We start from the raw sequence: 20,993 nt of genomic DNA on the forward strand, positions 1-20,993 counted from the left end.
TAAATTCAAAATAGAATAGTCCCAAATAAATATTACTGGTTAATATAATTAGATTAATTATTTAAGTCCAAACATATATGAATTTAATTACAATTTAATTTTTATTGGGCTAGCCCATTGATTTGGGCTACAAATGATGAACCCACTTTGCTAAACCCAAGATATTGTCATATTTTAAAGGCCCAAATAAGCGTCACGTGTCAAATGACGTGGCATGCCAAGTTAAGTGAAAGAGCCAATAAGACCATGCCATATGTCAAAATGATGAGCAGGCCTAGTGAAATCAAAAGGTATAAAAGACGCCACATCACCTGAATTTGATTGGTCAAAGGAAGTCCGTCTTTATCATGACTTTTCTTTTTTCACAACTATAAATAGGGGTCTCATAATTCAGAAAAGGGACCAACAACTATAACAAGAAACAAGAGAAAGTTCGTGGATCAAACGCCGCAATTTCTCTACAAAGCTTAAGCATTCAAGTCCAGTTCATCAAGATTTCAAATCAAGACCGCCAGATTCAAGAACAAACCCCAAAACCCTTGAATTCAAGCACAAGTCAAGATTAAGTCCGTCAAGTCAACAAATCAAATTCAAATTCAAGATCAAGTTTTAAGCCCTTAAATTTATATTTTAAAAGGCAAATTAGATGATTCATAGAGATTGTAATACTCACTTATTAAAATTAATAAAATAATTATTATAATATTTTTCTTATTTTAATTATTTATTTTTCGACCTCAAAATTTTATTGCTCAATAATGATATATGATTTCAAATAAAATATAAGTGGTATTTAAAATTTCTTTCAAAACTAGAATGATTATTTAGAAAATTTACTTGTGAAATTGAACAAGGAGCGGCAGTTGGCAGCTTTAGCAAACAAGCAGCCTCACCACCCAACCCCGAAAAGGTAAACTAAAATAAAGAGAAAGAAGAAAATACAGGTGGTTATAAGAGTCAAATGCCACGTTGCAAACCGCTATGGGTTGTCTAGTATGACGTGGCAACTATTCGCTGCTCGTAAGCAAATAAATAGGGCTGCTCCGTGTGAGCTCTTAGTTCCTCTCCATCCATTCTAATTTCTCTTCTTTGCCTTTACATTTTTCTTTCTATCCATACTTTGCCTTTCTCCCTATTTTCATCTTAAAGAAAGAAGAAGAAAAGTGTGTCAAGTAAGCTACAGCAATGCCTGTTACAAGCAAAGAAACAACAACAACAATGAATGCAACAACACTAACAGGAGAAGAAACAAACAAAGACTTCCCTTTTGTCATGTCTTCCTCTACTTATCCTATCACCCTTACGGTAAGCAAACCATAATAAACTTTCTTCATTTTCTCTATATCTTTGAAATTAATAAGCCATAAGGTTTTTGAGTTTACAATTTAATTCCCAGTTTTAGAACCTAACTGATCACTACTATGAGACTATCAGTTTCTTCAATTTTCAGAATTTTTAAGTGACTAATATTATTACCCTAGCAATAGTTAGTAGTATTATGTTGAAAAGGATAAAAATCTAGTGTCAGAGTCTAGTAGGAGACTGAAGTGGAAAAAATAATGACTGATTTGACTTGAAGAAAAATTGACTTGTTATTAATGGTGTTTATTTTTGTTGGACAATTTGCAGTTTATGGACGTGAGTTATAGGATAAAACTTGAAAACAAATCAAGTGGGGGAAGCAGCAATTTAAGAAAGATGTTTTCAGGTGGCCCCACATCGTCGACCGATATCGAGAATCCTACGGCCACGATTCATCAAGAACGTACAGTCTTGAATGGTATTACGGGAATGGTTTCACCCGGTGAAATCCTAGCCGTTCTTGGACCATCAGGAAGCGGGAAATCAACGCTTCTAAATGCACTTGCAGGAAGGCTCCAAGGACATAGCTACACCGGAACAATCCTTGCGAATAACCGGAAACTCAGCAAACACGTCTTGAAACGAACCGGATTCGTTACACAAGACGACATCCTTTACCCACACTTGACGGTTCGAGAAACTCTAATCTTCTGCGCTCTCCTCCGCCTCCCTAACTCGCTGAACCGGAAAGAAAAGATAGCCATCACCGACTCAGTGATCACCGAGTTAGGACTCAATAAATGTGAGGACACAATAATTGGAAACAGCTTCATACGTCGTGGGGTCTCAGGTGGTGAAAGAAAACGAGTAAGTATAGCCCACGAAATGCTAATAAACCCGAGTTTACTCATACTCGATGAGCCGACGTCCGGCCTAGACGCTACAGCGGCTTACCGGTTGGTTTCGACATTGGGGTCATTGGCGCAGAAGGGAAAGACTATAATTACGTCGGTTCACCAGCCATCGAGCCGGGTTTTTCAAATGTTCAACTCGGTTCTGGTTTTGTCGGAGGGGAGGTGTTTGTACTTTGGAAAAGGAAATGAATCAATGAATTATTTCGAGTCGGTTGGATTTTCTCCATCTTTTCCCATGAATCCTGCTGATTTCCTCCTTGATCTCGCTAATGGTACGTATTCCATCTTTGTCTATATCTACTCCTTAGCTCCTACATGGTAGATGCTTGTCTTTAAATTACTACAGAACTTAGTACTTTTTTTTTTTTTTTACAAAACATGTTACAACATCCGTTTTAATTTAGGATAATTGTTTTAGTTTGACTTAACCGTCCCAATTTATTATTGCGTTTTCAAAAGAATGATTTACTTTTTTTTTAATTCGTTTATAAGAATTGACCTTTTTTTTTGGCAATATTTTGATTTCAACTTTCCACATGACATATTTAAGATGAGAAGATTAAAGAACATTTTGATACATTTGACACAACTTTAATTCAAATAAAAAATTTTCTTTATTTTCTTAAACTTTGTGCTAAGTCAAAGTAGATCATTCTTTTTTAAACGAAAGAAGTAATTATTTTAATTTAACTAGATAGAGTTTTAAAAATAAAGAAAGATTTTTAATTTTTATAATTTTAAATTAGAGATCGGTGTAGTTATTTAAATTGTGTGATCTGAAACTTACCATGTTGAAATTGAAAATATTATTGAATGCTATAAAAAAGAGAGATAAAAATGAAAATAACACAATTAAATAAGGGCGAAAGCCGAAAGGAATAGTATTTTACTGTATCACGTACATGTAATTTGATTTCGTTTAATTAGATGTTGTGTCATGTACATGTTGTCTGGATTCCATTAGAGTTGTTGGTCATAATTTCCACAAAAGATGGGGTCTTGTTTGCTTTCTTAAGAAAATGATATCCGGACTGATTAATTGATGGTAAATTCAAGAAGTACGCCTCCCACTTTGATCTAGAACGAAACGTTTGATTTATTTGTCAAACGTGTGTGTTACCAATTATGTCACAAACAAAAATTTGATACTTCCGTCATTAGCTTTTATTTGTTAAATTCAGAACGCAACGTTTGATTTATTTGTCATGTGTGTTACCAATTATGGCACAAACAAAAATTTGATACTTCGGTCATTAGCTTTTATTTGTTAAATTCATTAGGAAAAATAATTAATAACACAATTATTTGATTATAGTATATTTATTAAATGATGTTCATATTATATCTTAAAATTAATTTATAAAAAAATAATTAATGCTAAGAATAAAAAAAATAAAAAATTTGATACATCAAAAATAATAAATAAAAATAAAAATTGAAAAATTAATACAAGTAAAAATGAATGGAGAAAGTGTTTAAATGGAGAAGAGCATAGGGGCGAATCACCCTTAAATTCCTAATCTTGCACCACTTCTCCGGAGACTTAAATGTTGAAGCACAAGATTTTGGTGATTAGCATAATTGAAGTAGGCATAATACATAAATGTCATTTAACTCGACTTTAAATTTCATCTATGATCCTTAATTTTGAGTGTGTATAAGTAGACATTTAAATTTATATAAACTTAAATAAGTAGACACATACGTTCTATGTAACATAATACATGTAGGATGTCATATAGGACAAAAACTGGTCACATAGGACGCCACATAGGACATATGTGTTTTGTTGTTCAACCTTATATAAGTTTAAGTGTCTACTTTATTTATTCAAAGTTAAGATCATAGATGTGATCTAAGATTAAGTTAAAGAGTATTTAAAAAGTTAGGATAATCAAGATAATTAACGATCTAGATTATTTGAAATGCAAGTTTTTTCCTATGGAGACGACTTAATTAGCGCCCATTGGTGTGATTAGGGAAGTTGAAATTTCTTTTGGTGTGACAACTAGAAAATATAAACCTACGAGGGTACTAGCTAGCTAGTTGTATTGTGATAAGTGTTAAAAACATTGAAAGTTGAAAAGTTACCTACTTTATAAAAAGTTATAAAGACTCAGCAGCTGGAGTACTAAGGTACATCAATGTAGAGAGGAAAAAAACAACTAAATCAATGAATAAGATGCATTAGTCGCGTTTATATTAGTTGTGCTTGCATTAATTGTGCTTGCATTGGTAATACTAATATTAGTTACGGTTGCATTATTTTTTATATGCTATTTATTTTGATGTATTAAAAATATATGCAAATCATAAATTTTACTATAAATAATATTTGTTGACAAAATTACCTTCCTTTTAATCTTGTACACTTTTTTTCTCCTACAAAGTTATTTTACCTTTAAAACTTGGCTCATTTTTCCCCCCAAAATAAAATTAAATAATTGTTAATATTACTTCATTACACTCTTGAGAATTGAGATAATTATTTGACTCCGTTGAAATGATTCGAATTTGGGTTTGGATTATGATTTGTTTTGCTGGTAATGAATTTTCGGATATGAGATTTCTCACTTTTTTTTTTGTAAATACATGATCATAATAAGATGCCCAGTGTAAGTAACAAATTCGATCGAGAGAGATTAGCCTTTTAATCTCTATTGTGTGTTTGCTTATTTGGATATTTTTCTAAATTCTTCTCTATATTTCGATTCACATCCTAAGTAAACAACAGGGGAAAAGTCTGTCCATGGAAGATTAGAGGTTAAATCACAAGTATTATACAAACAATTGGATTCGCGAGAATTGGGGGTGAAAAACAGAGAAGGATTGACATATTGGTGGAAAGAGAATGGAGAAATATCTTGAGGGGTAATAATGTCATTAATCAAATCAATACATGTGTTAAAGTTTTTGTATTACTAATACAGAAAATGGATGGTATTAATAATACACATCTCAATATAGAATAGAGTACATAACTAACGCAAACATTAGTTATATATAGCCTAAAAAATATATCAAACAAGATAATAATAATATACATTAATTAATACATGTATTATTTTTTTCAGTACAGTCAACCAAAAAAACTCTTAAATGTTTCAATTTATTATGCTTGTGCGTTTTAGGGTAGCAAAACTGACCAAGATCTTAAAGTAGATGTGGGACAGTCTATCATGGGCTCATTTTTCACTGTGTCAGCGACACACAATTTTGCCCGTGCGGCACCCATGGTTCCCTCAACTATGGGCCAGCCTTCCTTATTTCCCAGGTATTTATCACGATCCTGTGCCTGTGGGAAGCTCACCTTAGAGGTTTGCTCTCTTTGGTACCGCTCTATCAACATGTCGGCTGACATGGCCAACGTATAAGCAACTCTTGTGGCGCACCTTCAATTCTTGGATCTCATCTATATGCGCTCCTGGGGATGGCTATGGACATACTCGTCCCTCGCCTGGGCCTGAGCATCGCCATCGCATGCATAGTCCTATCCTCAAGTTTGACATTGCCTTGTGCCTGTGCACTTGGCCTTTGCTTCGCCCGAGTAGGGCAACCCTCAATCCTTGGCCTTTGTCTCAAGCGTCTTCCTTAGTTATGCCCTCTCATGTCTTATAGCATAGCCAAACATAGCCCACACAACTTGCATCCAACTTCCATAGCACAGTGTTGCCCCACAACTTGCATCCAACTTTCATAGCACAGTGTCGGCCCACAACTGCGCGTCTAGGCTAATGGACCCTTGCTTGCTTGGCTGAACCTTGGTCAAGCTCACAAGTCAGCTCATGAGTCTCTTGGGGAGAGTATCTCGATTGCTCTATCGTCTTGGAGGCATCCTTCCATCACTTAGACAGCCCACGGGACATGTAGGTTCATATAGCCAACCTCTAGCCTTGTCGGGGCGCCCAACGCTAGTCCACCCGACCTTGCATTTCCCATAGGGTTCTCGAGCCCTATGATTACCTTGCGCATTCCTTTGACATGCCAAAACAGGCCCTTGAGGTTGTCCCTCAAGGCAACACACTTGGGTTGGCCATCTGTCGACACACCCGGGGGAGGCTGGTAGGCTGTCACCATGTATACCCCCTTGTATATGCTTAAAATAAATAATCCCAATGTCTGGCACTAGACGTTATTCTGCCCGAGAATCATACTAGGGCTTAGACTATCCATCCGACCTCCAAATTAGGTTCTGTTTGTTCCCACTCCTTTCTCTTGACTTCTTTCACACCTCCATGAAGTTTCATCCCATTACCATACTCATGGAGCGAGTTATGGCCTTCAGACCAATCAATAAATTACGACAATGCCACTGGACCTTGTTCAAGTCAAGCCCCTATCCAAACGGACTCCAAACAACCCCAAATTTGGTAAGCAGACATAAGGTACCCTTAATATCAACACTTTAAACCGGAATCCTTAGATTCCACTTATAGCTCAAAATGGTACGGCGCTGACATCGAACACCGCATACGATCCTCACCATGCCTCCTCCCCTTTGGGCTTACACCAAGCCCTCATCAAATCACCTAGGAACTCTTAGGACATGTCATGCAACATATATAGATGTTTGTTGCCTCATTTTATGCCCCTTTGCCTCATCCTCAACTTTAGCACATTCCTTCAGCATATGCTGCTCGCATGGCTGACAGGGGTATGACCTAGTTGGCACGCACAGTCTTGTCGGGTGACAGGACCCAAAACTTTGAGGCATCACACCTTCACACACCTGAAGTAGTCATTGTCCTCAATGACATACGACACCGACGACAACTCGAAGTTTGCACCCTTGGGGATTTACATCACGGCCCCCAAATCCTTGTGTGTGGAACTCTTGCGAGCTCCTTCTTAAAATGGATTCAGGCCCCTTGCCCTTCTCCCCTAAGTTTTATCCAAGCGTGCACTCCGCATTTTATCTCGGACGGTGTCTCCACACTTGCACCCTCTGGTGACTAACTTTGTGGTGACCTTAAGTCATATCCGCACCATGCTCCTCACGGCCTTCATCTTGTCCGAGAATCTGTTTCCACCCTGGCGATCCTACTAGCCCATCCATACCTGACATGTCTAGCCCTTCGATCCTTTGCCTCTGGCAGACAACTGTTTTCCCTCTCGGACTTTTATCTTTTCAGCACAACATAGCTAGGTAGGCATCCCTCGATGTGGCATCTTTGTCAACCATGTGCTCATGGTCCTTTTCTCACTTCTTCGAGCGCCGTCACTGGCGGTAGCCTAATTTACAAACTTTGTCCCAACCATCATTCACAACAGCCTTTGGAAACCCATGTTTTACTATGACACCTTTTGGCATCTCAGGTGCTATGTGCCCATAGGCATCTCGCACTCCCTTGGGACGTACCTTTGGCAAGTACTTCCTATCTCAAAGTGCCGGCATCTGCGCACTACTTTGTGAATTAGATACTTCGTTTAAAACTCTTTCTTTTCCTTCGCAGTCCTTCGACGTTTGGGGTAACCTCGTACCTATATTCTATGGCGAGAACTTCCTTGGTTTACCCATCTGCGGCCTCCGACCCGCTCTTCTACTCTTGGAAAGAACCCATCCTCGAACATGGAACCCAATCCATTTTCGGCGCTTTAGTTAATCCCACTTTGATTACTTTTCTTACCCATAGTACTCTGGTACAACACCTCTCCATGAAGGTTTGGTTTTTGACGTGCCGCTTACACACCTGATGGCTTTACCTTCACCTGACTTTAACGCCCATCTTCCCGCAAAGAAGCTTGTGCTCTGGTCCTTCTTTACGTTGTCACGGCCTAATGGTCCGCTTGGTGCTAGCCTGGTTCTTGCCTTGCATAACACTCTCTCAACTGCAAGCTCTGCTTGCCCAAGTTGTAGGCTTCACTGCCCACTCATCCTGCATGGCTCTCTTATATAGGGACTCTCTTGCCACTCCTCGCAACCCATTGGATGGCTAGGTTACTCCGACCTTGAGTCCAACTACCTTAGATGGACCCCTTCATATGCCCTTCCGTAAAGCTCAAGTCCAACCTTCTTGGTGGACACTCAACTTGATGCCTTAAATGCATCCATGGCAAGATCTAAGCATGATTAAGCCCAATGTTTATAGTCCATGGCTTCAACTTTCTTGGAACATGGCTGTACGACCTGCCAGACATGGCTCATCCTCTTGGCCGCCCGACTTATCGGCATGTCCCCTTCTTTACCTCAGCCTAGACTCTTTCATGGCTGACAATCCTGGCTCGTCACTTTGCATGAACAAACTATTTGACTAACAAGCTTCTAATGCACTCCACCTACCTTGCTCGACGTCCTCGTCAAGTCCATGCTCTCTTCTGACCATAGTTGCCAACATACCGCTAACAGAGTTTCTAACGAACTGACGGTTCCCTATAATCAAGGACATTTGAGCACCAGCTATTCGGTAGTCCAACTTTGTGGTTCCACTCAAACAGCATCGCACGATGACCATACCTGTTGGCCCAGCGTGCCTCTATAGAATACCTCTGCATACGGTACCCATTGATTTGAAGTCATCCCTTGAAGATATCTCAATCACTCTCGGATGCTTCGAAGATGAATCAACCCACACCGACGAAGGCGGAATCAACGGCTGTGACATGGCGTGATTCTGAAATGATGGGCCTTGGTTGGCATAGCTAACTTAAGCATCTCAACATACAACCAATTCCTTTCATAAGGTAGCATCGTCTCAAACGATCTTCATGAGCATGACGAGTGTCAATCTATGCTTTGACGTGATCGCTGCAATGACAACCATAATCTGCTCTCAATTTTACGCTCTGATACCACTTGTCACGAACTCATTTTTCACTGTGTCAGCGGCACACAATTTTGCCCATGCGGCGCCCATGGTTCCCCCAACTATAGGCCAGCCTTCCTCATTTCCCAGGTCTTTAGCACGATCCTGTGCCTGTGGGAATCTCACCTTAGAGGTTTGCTCCCTTTGGTGCCGCTCTATCAACATGTCGGCTGACATGGCCAACGCATAAGCAACTCATGTGGCTCACCTTCAATCCTTGGATCTCATCCATATGCGCTCTTGGGGATGGCTATGGACATACTCGTCTCTCGCCTGGGCCTGAGCATCGCCATTGCATGCACAGTCCTATCCTCAAGCTTGACATCGCCTTGTGCCTGTGCACTTGGCCTTTGCTTCACCCGAGCAGGTTAACCCTCAATCGTTGCCTTTGTCTCAAGCGTCTTCCTTAGTTATGCCCTCTCATGTCTTATGGCATAGCCAAACATAGCCCTCGCAACTTGCATCCAATTTCCATAGTACAGCGTCGCCCCAGAAATGCGCTTCTAGGCCAATGGACCCTTGCTTGCTTGGCTGAACCTTGGCCAAGCTCATAAGTCAGCTCACGAGTCTCTTGGGGAGAGTATCTCGATTGCTCTATCGGCTTGGAGGCATCCTTCCATCACTTAGACCGCCCGCGGGGCATGTAGGTTCATATAGCCAACCTGAGGTTGTCCCTCAAGGCAGCACACTTGGGTGGCCATCTGTCAATACACCCGGGAGAGGCTGGTAGGCTGTCACCATGTATACCCCCTTATATATGCTTAAAATAAATAATTCCAATGTCTGGCACTAGACATCATTGTGCCCGAGAATCATACTGGGGCTTAGATTGTCCATCCGACCTCCAAATTGGGTGTCGTTTGTTCCTAGTCCTTTCTCTTGACTTCCTTCACACCTCCGTGAAGTTTCATCCCATTCCCATGCTCATGGAACGAGTTATGGCCTTCAGACCAATCAACAAATTACGACAATGCCACTAGACTTTGGCCAAATCAAGCCCCTATCTAAACGGACTCCAAACAACCCCAAATATTGGTAAGCATACATAAGGTACCCTTAATATCAACACTTTAAACCGGAATCCTTAGATTCCACTTGTAGCTCAAAATGGCACGGCGCTGACATCGAACAACGCACATGATTCTCACCATGCCTTCACCCCTTTGGGCTTACACCAAGCCTTCATCAAATCACCTAGGCACTCTTAGGACATGTTATGGAACATATATAGATGTTTGTTGCCTCATTTTATACCCCTTTGCCTCATCCTCAATTTTAGCACATTCCTTCAGCACATGCCGCCCGCATAGCTCACAGGGGTGCGGCCTAGTTGGCACGCACAGTCTTGTCGGGTGACAGACTCCAAAACTTTAGGGCGTCACACAGTCTCTCCATTTTACTCTATATGCAATTTTGTTTTTCAACATCTTTTATTTCGTTTTAAAGATCTTTTGAAAAAATCTTTTTCCTCTTGGTCTAGTGGGAATTAACTTTAGAGGTCTTATTTAAGTGAAGATTAAGTTATACTTATGCGTAAGTGATCATAGTGGATTGTGACAGTAATCGGTTTTTTAATTACCATCCTATAAGGTGGAAAGCTAGTAACTGTTTGTTTTAGTGGATAACCTTCATCATATGCACGTACTCTCTTAAATTAAAAATAAATAAATTGTTGAAATATGATATATTGTTTAAGAGAAATCTTTTTGGGACATAAATTGTAGGTCATTTTTCACTAATATCTTTTAATTATTCTTAAATTATTCTTTTAAAAAATGTGAAGTATTTAAAAATAAATGAAAGGATAAAATTGAAAGAAATTTTAAACATGTCTCTTGAATACTGAATAATTCATGTATTTTAAACGTTGAAAAATAACTTATTAATTCATTTATTTTGAAGTAAAGTAGTACTCCCTCCGTTTCGGAATAAATGAATTGTTGGGGTATTTATTGGAGTTTCAAAATAAGTGAATCGTTGAATTTTTTTCTAAAATTATTCTTATGATTTGACAAGCAAAAGAGGCTGCAGTTTTTTTCTTTTTTGAGTAAAACAGACTTCAAGAATAAAAATAAAATTTATGTTTTTGATGTTTTTTTTCTTAATTTGTGTGGCAAAATTCAACCATTTTTAGAAACGGAGAGTACTAAAATTTGAATCTTGGGGAAGTTAAATTGGTGGTAAAAGAAATATCAATCCTCCACGTGTCCCTTTCTTATGCTGGTCGGCTACTCCTTTTTCGCTTTTGTGTTTATCCGGCAGCCCAACTCAAAGCTTATTCCACAGCCCACTTGTTCCCTTTTCAAATCCCTACCTTTTTCTCATTTCACAACTACAATTTACTACTACAATTAATGAATTTGATCATATGCAAAGCAATGCCATCCAATTAATTTCTTCCTAATAGCATAAATAAAGAAGTTGTATCTTTTCGAAATAATGGTATTTTTTACTTTCACGAGTGGATTTGTTCGTTTATGCATAAATGTATCCTATATTTATATATACATAATATAAATTGCACTAGAGTAGTATCGAGGTTAGAATAATGTATCTCAACCGGGAGAATAAACTTTTACATTTTTCTAAAATTCCATAATTGGCATAAAAAGGAAAAAAAGGCGGCATTGTTAGATTAGATCTATTATAATTTATCAAATGTGTGTTGGAAATGCTAGGAATCATTTTAATAGGGTAAATCATTCCCAAAAGTACCTGATGCTAATTGCTAATTTCAAATGTGGGGATCAATAAACGGAAAGATGGGTCCCTTTAATTAATTTATATAGTTGCAAATCTTGATTCTAATTCTTTAATGGGCAGAGGGAAAAAAGTGGACCCGGTAGTTGTTCGGTTATGCCATTCCGGATTATGAATTAATTGCTGAAGAACAAATACCTTAACTGACTTTACTCTGATAGGGATGCTTCAATGAAGCAGTACGTCCTTTAATTAAATTGGGACTTTTAACAGAAAAGTTGCAGAAAACAAAGAGCTTTGTTATTACAGAGTTGACTATCTATATTTGAAAGAGCGTGATAGTGACATGTTATGGTTCATCTTGATAAGAGGTCTTGAATCTTTAACTCTATTGTCTCTGGATTTCTGCTCTTTGTTGTGGCAGCCCTTTCTCATATTCATGATGAGTAAATTCTTAGTCCTTAGATTGCTATCACTTCAATTTATCAACATGGAGTATTGAAAGTCTAGTATCTTTCCCCTCTGAAACGTTATGTCCTATTCTCTGACTAAAAGATTATGAAAAATATTATGGTAATGATTTCTTGCTAGGAATGAAGATTTTCAATCTAAAATATGGTCATTGATTTAACGGCAGGGTCATAATTTTGATTATGAGAATTTAAAATATAAATAAGTAGTATATATACCAAAAGTAGTATATATATAACAAGTAGCATAAAATAGTAGTCATAAAAATTTAACATATTCTTAGTAGTATATATACCAAAAGAGAATCGATAGTTACCTCCAAATTTTGGAGGCCTCTTATTTTAGAAATAATAAATTGATGTTTGGATATAAAAATGTGAAATTTGAAAAAAAAATTATTTATTTTCAAATATAGAATGATATTTGAAAATTAGAGTTTGTTTGGACGTGAATAAAAATTGAATTTATTTTTTAATTTTGTGAGTGATTTGAAGTGTGAATAATTTTTATTTTTTTTGAAGTTTTTTAAATTCATGAAACATTGTAGCAGTTTTAAGTCTAATACTTGTTTGAAATTGTTAAATGACGAGAATTTATAATAATATTGTCTTAGTTTTGAATTTTTCTTAAAATATAATAATGTCTCTGATATTGTCTATTTAGAATTATTTTCAAAATTAAAAGTGTTAAGGAAAAGTAGTATAAGTAAAAAAAATAATACTCTAATCAATATATTCAAGGAAATAAAAAGACTTTGATGCTTTTTCAAATTAATGAACTTTAGAGATAAAGATATATTTCTATAATTTGTTAGTTTCTCTTCTATTATTCTTATAAAGTAATGTTAACAGTTCCTATAACAATTGCCTCAACAGAAATACGTTTTTAAAAATTTAAATTAAACAATAAGCCTAATATCAACAATTCTAAAGAAAGATTAAATGAATTTACCCATAATATCATTCAAAAAAAAGAATTATTAAAAAAATAAAAAATAAGAAAATTATCACTAATTTTGCATGTAAAAATGCTACAAAAATAATTTTTTTTTCATTTTTTTTATTTTTTTTTAATCTTAAGGCCGCCAAATAATTTTTGACTTTAGGCCACAAATGTTTTAGCCACCCCTGCCTATTGGTTATTATGGTAGAAAACGCCGTCTTGTTTGCTAGAGATTCTTTATGAAAATGTCAAACTTTTGTTTGCGCTAAGTAATTGATTGATTACTGTGAAGGAGTAAAATATATTATGAATAGAAGAGGTAATGGTCCAATGACATAGCTAGGGGTGTTGATGGATCGATTTGGGTCGGTTATTGGTCAAAATCATAATCAAATTAACTTAATTGATTTTTAAATTTCTAAAACTAAATCAAACCAAACAAAAAAATAACCGTCGGTTTGGTTCTTGTTAGTTTAGTTTGGTTTGATTCGATTTTTTCGGTTTATGACTTTAACTAATGATAAAAGTTGAAAATTAAAAAAGATAAATCTAATATAACATATGAGATTTTAACCGAGTGTTGTATCTCAACCGTGAAACTAAGATGTCAACTGAGTGTTATACTTCGACAAAGCTATGAACAACGCCATATGAACACTTCTAAAACTGTATTTTAAAATTACATTTAACAAAATGATATGATAAATCTCCAAAAAGGTGAACACATAAACTTCTTACTCAACAAGGTTTAAAAAAAAGTTAAAATTAATGATTGTCTATAATCAAATGAATCTCAGCTATAAATTTCAATATACAACAAGATATTATTTTCATAATTAGTATCATTTGTCATTTAAAGTGTGAAATTCACTTAGAATCTCATAAGGTACTATTAACTAGATGAAGAAATGACTTAATGTGTTACGATTAAAGTTAAATCATGATTAAAATATAAAGTGTAACAACTATTTATATTGTATTTATGAATAATACATAAATAATTATAATATATATATCGGTTCGATTTGGTTATTTCGTCGGTTATTTTAGAGTAAAATCAAACCAAACCAAATTAATATCGATTTTTTAAAATTCAAAATCAAACCAAATCAAATCTAACCAAATATCGGTTTGATTTGAATCGCAATTCAATTTGATTAAAAACCAAACCATGAACACCCCTAGAATAGATAGCTATCTAAATTGGAGTAGTACAATTTAGACAACTATCTATTCTTTCAATATTAGAACATAGATAGCTAAGGTTGTTTTGTGCAGGATTTGTACCAATTGTGGTCTTTCCCTACTTCAATTGAGTAGCGCAGAGAGATGGGCATCCTTCCGATAAGTCATACTAGGTATATTTGTGGAGTAAATTTCATTCATGATCACTTAATTTTACGTCTATTACATAAAAGTTATTTACTTTGCTTTGGCCATCACAAAAGTCACTATGATCAGAATTTATAATAATCCCATCGAAAAAATAATGTGGTAGCTTTAATTAGTTCTTAATTTTAATGTAAGAGAATATAATATATTACCCATATCTTGACCCTTTTTATATGTGCCAAACCCGATTTTCTTTATGGATTATATAACGGAAGAATATCAATTTCTCAATAGATAGGCTACCTAGTGAAGATTTTTTTCATAAAAGAAATTTGATTGATATTTGGGAAAAGACTCAAATATGCTATTGAACTATTAGAAATGACTTATTTATGCCATCCGTTAAAAGTTGGGCTCATTTATGCCATCGCCATTACAAAACTGGCTCATCCATGCCATTACTTTTTAACAACCGGTTTTTAAAAACAGCCTTACCACGTGGCAGTTTATTAGACGGCCACGTCATTTTTTAAAAAAATTAATTTTATTTTTAATCTTTAAAAAGAATCCACTCAATTTTTGATCCATTAAAAATTAATTTGATCTATGCTTTTAAAATTTGATTAATTTTTCATGATCAAACAAATATTTAAAGAATTTTTTTTTTAAATCTACTACTATAATTTATAACCAAACGCTATTCTAATTAAGTATATGGTATGTATTAGCATACATGAAATATTTTTCCAGCCGAATGTAAGTAACTTTTGAGTTTTTTATTTTTTTATTAAGCATAGAATGACATCATCAGCATCAGGGGTGGCTCAAACAAATTTATGGCCTAAGACAAAAACCAAACGTAGGCCTTGCGTTTTATTTTTTTATATAAAATTTTTCTTTTTTCTATAAATAGTATTTAATATATTTCTTAAAATTTGTAATTTATTATTACTAAACAAAAATAGACTCCTCAAATTTTGGGGTCTTAGGCGGCCACCTTTTCTCCTAAAGAGTTGAGCTGCCTCTAATCAACATTCAACATTTGTGCGTAACATTTTATGCATCATTATTTATCATTGCAAAAATAGGAAGGCGACAACATGACAACATATATAGTATACGTAGAGTTGACAAAATGAGAAGCTAACTATTAATAATATAATAATAATATTTGATGTTTATATATCCCTTCGGTTTCAACTGAAAAATGATAAAAGTTTTAGTTAACGTGAATTTAAAAATAAAATAAATAAAGTGATAAAAAGCGTGAAGTGTATACTCTCTCCGTTCCCTTTTAGTTACTCGGCTGTCAATTAAAATAACTATTTTATTATAATATATTTATTAAATGATGTTTACTATTGTATTTGAAATTAATTTGAAGAAAAAAATAATTAATATTAAAGGAACAGTATGAAAACAATCTTAATATGTCAAAAATGACAAAAAAACGAATCGAATGAGTGTTTTAAGAATATATTCATGAAAAATTAATCAAATTTTAAAAGTATAGATCAAATTAATTTTCAATGGATCAAAAAGTTGCATGAATTTTTTTTAATGGATCAAAAAATTTTATTATTTAAAAAAAAAAATTAAAAAAAATTAAAAATTAAATAAAAAATGACGTGGCTCTCTAATAAGCTATCACGTGGCAAGACTGTTTTTAAAAATTGGGTGTTAAAAAGTAATGGCAAGGATGAGCCAGTTTTGTAACGGCGATGGCATAAATGAGCCCAACTTTTAACGGACGGCATAAATGAGTCATTTCTAATAGTTCAGTGGCATATTTGAGCCTTTTCCCTTGATATTTTTATGAAATAAAATTATACTTATATATTCTTAAAATCCTAAGTTGAGGCATGTGTTGGTAAATTATTTTTTTCCTCTAAACTTATGACATTTAGTTGATAAAATTATTTTTTTCATACATGTTTTTTTCCTTGCCACTTGGGCCTTTGCATTCGGCATATCATAATAATATGATAAAGGAAAAAGGACACTCTATACAACTTTTTAAAACAAATAGCCCAATTTTGACAACTTTTCAAAAAGTAGCCAGTCAGATATATACTATTTTCGCTTTATAGCCATTTCCTAATTTGGGTCATTTTTGGCTTACGTAGTCCATATACAGTCTATATACAATATTGATACAGTCTATATACAATACTGATGCAATATTCAACTTGGAAAATTCGGCCCTTTTAAAATTATTTTAATTATTTTTTGTTATAAATTTTTTAATTGATCAAATATTCTGTTTTTATTGTTTAGAAATAATAATTAAATTATATCAAAACAATATAATTGTTAAATAAAATATGTATCTATATAAGATATATATATAGAAATTGTATACAACTACAACAACATACCCAGTGTATTCCCAATAGACTGTTTCCAATAGACCCCTAGCTTAGAACCGATAACAGTATAGCAAATACAAAGGATAAGTGCATATAAACTAGCCTCTCTATTTCGCCGCTGCTTAGAACCGATAACAGTATAACAAACACAAAGGATAAGTGCATATAAATTAGTACAATAGGCAAAATAAACTAACACCACAAGATAATAGTAAGAACTATCTAATCGAAATCATAGACATCACACAACACCACAAATAAGAAACTACAGGCACAGAAAAATGCTCCCTTACTATTACCGACGCACTCACATCCCTTAACCTCTACCCTAATTCGCTTCCTCCACACTTTCCTATCAAGGGTCATGTCCTCCGTAAATTGCAACTGCTCCATATCATGCCTAATCACCTCCCTCCAATATTTCTTCGGGCTATATCTACCCTGCCTAAATCAATCCATAGCTAGTGTCTCACACATCCGCACTGGAGCATCAGAGCTCCTCCTCATCACGTGCCCAAACCAACGCAACCACACTTCTCGCATCTTGTCCTCCACCGAAGCAACTCTCACCTTTTCCCGAATAATCTTATTCCTCACCTTATCTTTTCTGGTATGTCCACACATCCATCGCAACATTCTCATCTCCGGCACCTTCAACTTTTGGACGTGGGAGTTCTTAACTAGCCAACATTCACGATCCTTCTCATCCTCAACTCTACCACCCTTTCCCAGACCTTCATAGTGTGACTCAACAACTTAATGCCTTTATAGTTGTTGCAACTCTGAATATCTCCCTTGTTCTTATATAATGGAACCATTATACGCCACCTCCACGCTTCCGGCATCTTCGCCGCCCTAAAAATGATGTTAAACAACCTTGTTAACCACTCCAAACCTGCCCCACTAGTGCTCTTCCAAAAATCCGTTGGAATCTCATCTGGCCTTGTCGCCCTACCTCACCGCATCTTGCGAATAACGTCCTTGACTTCCCCAACCTTAATACGCCTACAACAACTATAATCGCGACACTCCTCCGATTTCTCCAAGTCCCCCAACACAAAATCTTTGTCCCTTTCGCCGTTCAAAAGTTTATAAAAGTAGGACTGCCACCTCTCCCTAATAAGGGCATCCTTAACCAACACTGTATTATCCTCTCCCTTGATGCACTTCACTTGGCCAACGTCACGAGCCCTTCCTTTTTTGGCCTTGGCAAGCCTGTACAACTTCTTATCCCCTCCTTTCTCCTCTAACACTGCATATAAGCTCTCAAAAGCTGCTGTTTTAGCTGTCGTAACCGCTACTTTAGCCTTTCTTCTAGCTACCTTATACTCCTCCTTTTTCGTGTGCCTTTCCTCCTTATCTTTGCTTTCCACCAACTTATCATAAGCCGTCTTCTTAGACTCTACCGTTCTCTTAACCTCTTCGTTCCACCACCAATCTCCTCAATGCTTGCCAGATCGACCTCTCGAGACATCCAACACCTCTCTAGCGGCCTCTCTAATGCAACTGGCAGTCGTCTCCCACATACTATCCACACCTCCTTTACTCTCCCAAGCCCCCCGACTCTTTAACTTCTTCCCCATTTCCAAAGCACTAGCCAAAGTCAAGCTATCCCACTTAATCTTGGGTCGAGCCTCCACACTCCTCTTCTTCTTACCCTTATTGATAACCAAGTCCATTACCAACAACCTATGCTGGGTCGAAAGATTTTCACTAGGTATTACTTTACAGTCTTTACATAGTGCTTTATCACCCTTCCTAAGGAGCATAGAGTCTATCTATCAAATATGTATATGTATAAAATATATATAAAAAATATATAGAAAGTGTTTGAAAATTATATAATTATTGTATAAAACGTGTAAAAAAATATACAGTTATTGTATAAATTGTGTAGCAAAACTGTATAATTTTCGTATAGAATATTTATATGTATAAGATATGTATAGAAACTATATAGAAAGTATGTAGAAACGGTATAGAACAAGCTAATAAATTTAAATGACTAGAAAGTAGAATTTAAATTCCATGACCATTTTCATAGAAATAGTTTAATTTGAAGTGTCATTTCTGTCCTTTCCCCTATGATAAACTACTCTATTTATTGAGTTTGTCTTTGTATTTTTAATTATTTGACTAATCGATTAATTCTCTTAAAAGTTTTTATTATAATATTCAGTTTATGATAAATTACATATTGTTTAATTAATTCAATGGATAAATATAAAAATTAAATATCCTATAATTTCTTTATCTATTAAAGTATTTATATTTTTATAGCTTTTCTTAACACAACTGCTTGACAATACTTATTCACTGACCCAATTAAAAGATTTTTTTAAAAAACTATCCTTACCATAATGATTTATCTTCAAAGAATTAAAATAATTTTTTTTAAAAAACAATTTCATACATGTATATCTATTTTATGTGTTTTGAAGAATTTATCTTGTTTATCACTCTTTTTCGATGCACCTTTTTGGAAGATGAATGCAATATTATGAAATATTTCATAAAAATATTAACCAATTATTTTTATGAAAATAGTCTTCATTAGGTCTAAACTGTTAAGAATTTGGTATTTTTTTCATTAAATAATCCATATGGGTTGTGGACAAATAAAAAGGGTCAAGATATGAGTAATGTATTATATGTTCACTTAATTAATATTAAGAACAAATAAAAAGGGTCAAGATATGAGTAATGCATTATATGTTCACTTAATTAATATTAAGAATTAATTAAGGTTGCCACATCGTTTTTGTCGATGGGATCATTATAAAATTTGATCACAGTGACTTTTTGATAGTCGGAACAAAATTAAATGACTTTTGTGTAATGAACGAAAGAAAAGTAACTTTTGTGTAATAGACACAAAATTAAGTAAACATGAATGAAATTTACTCTAAATTTGTGGCCTTGGAGATCAGGGTTTAAATTTTAACATTGACAAATATTACTAGTAGGCATCCACCTAAGTTTTAGTGAACATAATTACTTGATACGTACTGATGGAAAATAACAGCTAGCACCGGATGAAATAATTAGATGCAACCAAGTTGACCTTAGACATCAATATTATAAAAAAGTGATATACAAAAATTCTCTGTATCAAAAATTCTGTTTCTGGTTTTGGGGTCAGGGGTTCAATCACCTTGGGTCATACTCCACTAAGAACATTGATACTCCATTCTTGAAAGAAAATCTGTGTCCAAAGTACTTGCAAATCTGGTTACGGATTTTGAAGCTTTGAAACTGCCGGGTATTTCCATGATTCTTGGTTTCTATCATATTCTCAACAATAGTTTTGTGTGGAGACATGTCACTAGGCTAAAGACTTATAGTTTTAAGTATTATAGAATGCAAACTATTGTTCGGCACCACTTTGACATGTTCTTTTCTTTACATAATAGTTTTGAGGCCATAACGCATATGCAAATCTTTAGAATATTATAGAATGAAAATGACCCTAAACTTGACATCAAATTATAACTTTGATTTTAAACTTTGACAGTGCATAAATATGACCTTAAACTATTCAAAACTGCACAAATATGACCTCCAATCCTACATGGCAAAACGCGCGTTCAACACGCAAAACTGGGCGCGTCCAGCTTAAAATCTAAGGACATAATACATAAATATGACCTTAAACTACTGCACAAATATGACCTTTAAATGACTCTTTACTATTATTTTTTCATTATTTTCGGCTCAAGATGAAAATGACATCTAATTTCTTTTGTCATTACGGAAAAAGAGCAATATTGAAGATTTATTAATTAGGCGGGTCAACCTCATATGAAAAAATCGAGCGGGTATGTATATATATTATAAAGCAGAGGACGAATTTAAGTTATATAATATATCTAAATATTATTTATTTAAATATTAAATTAAAGATGAAACTATACTAATAACAAAAAAATTATAGTTTTAATAAAACGTTATTAAATTAATGTTATTAAGGATAGTAGTAGTAGTATATTAAATTAACGTTATCAAATTAACGTAATTAAAATGTTATTAAATTAACGTTATTAAATTAACGAGGGGCGGACTTACGTGGTTGCCATGGGGTCCATCCGAACCTCCTCGGTAAAAAAATTACGTTGTATATATATAAGATAGAAAATGTATATTTATGAACGTATATTAAT

General features: G+C 34.8%; 1 protein-coding gene across 1 annotated transcript in view; it reads left to right on the top strand.

Annotated features, from left to right (window-relative positions):
* The first annotated feature begins 1,044 nt into the window (after positions 1 to 1,044).
* LOC107868037 (ABC transporter G family member 25) overlaps positions 1,045 to 20,993 on the top strand; it is a 26,111-nt gene continuing 6,162 nt past the window's right edge. Inside the window, exons 1-2 of the mRNA XM_016714602.2 lie at positions 1,045 to 1,305; positions 1,630 to 2,488. Coding sequence (XP_016570088.1) covers positions 1,186 to 1,305; positions 1,630 to 2,488 — 979 coding nt within the window. The 5' untranslated portion in view covers positions 1,045 to 1,185. The remainder of the gene's footprint in view (positions 1,306 to 1,629; positions 2,489 to 20,993) is intronic.

The sequence above is a fragment of the Capsicum annuum genome, chromosome 4 (genome assembly GCF_002878395.1).
Source record: "Capsicum annuum cultivar UCD-10X-F1 chromosome 4, UCD10Xv1.1, whole genome shotgun sequence".
In the NCBI taxonomy this organism is placed as follows: domain Eukaryota; kingdom Viridiplantae; phylum Streptophyta; class Magnoliopsida; order Solanales; family Solanaceae; genus Capsicum; species Capsicum annuum.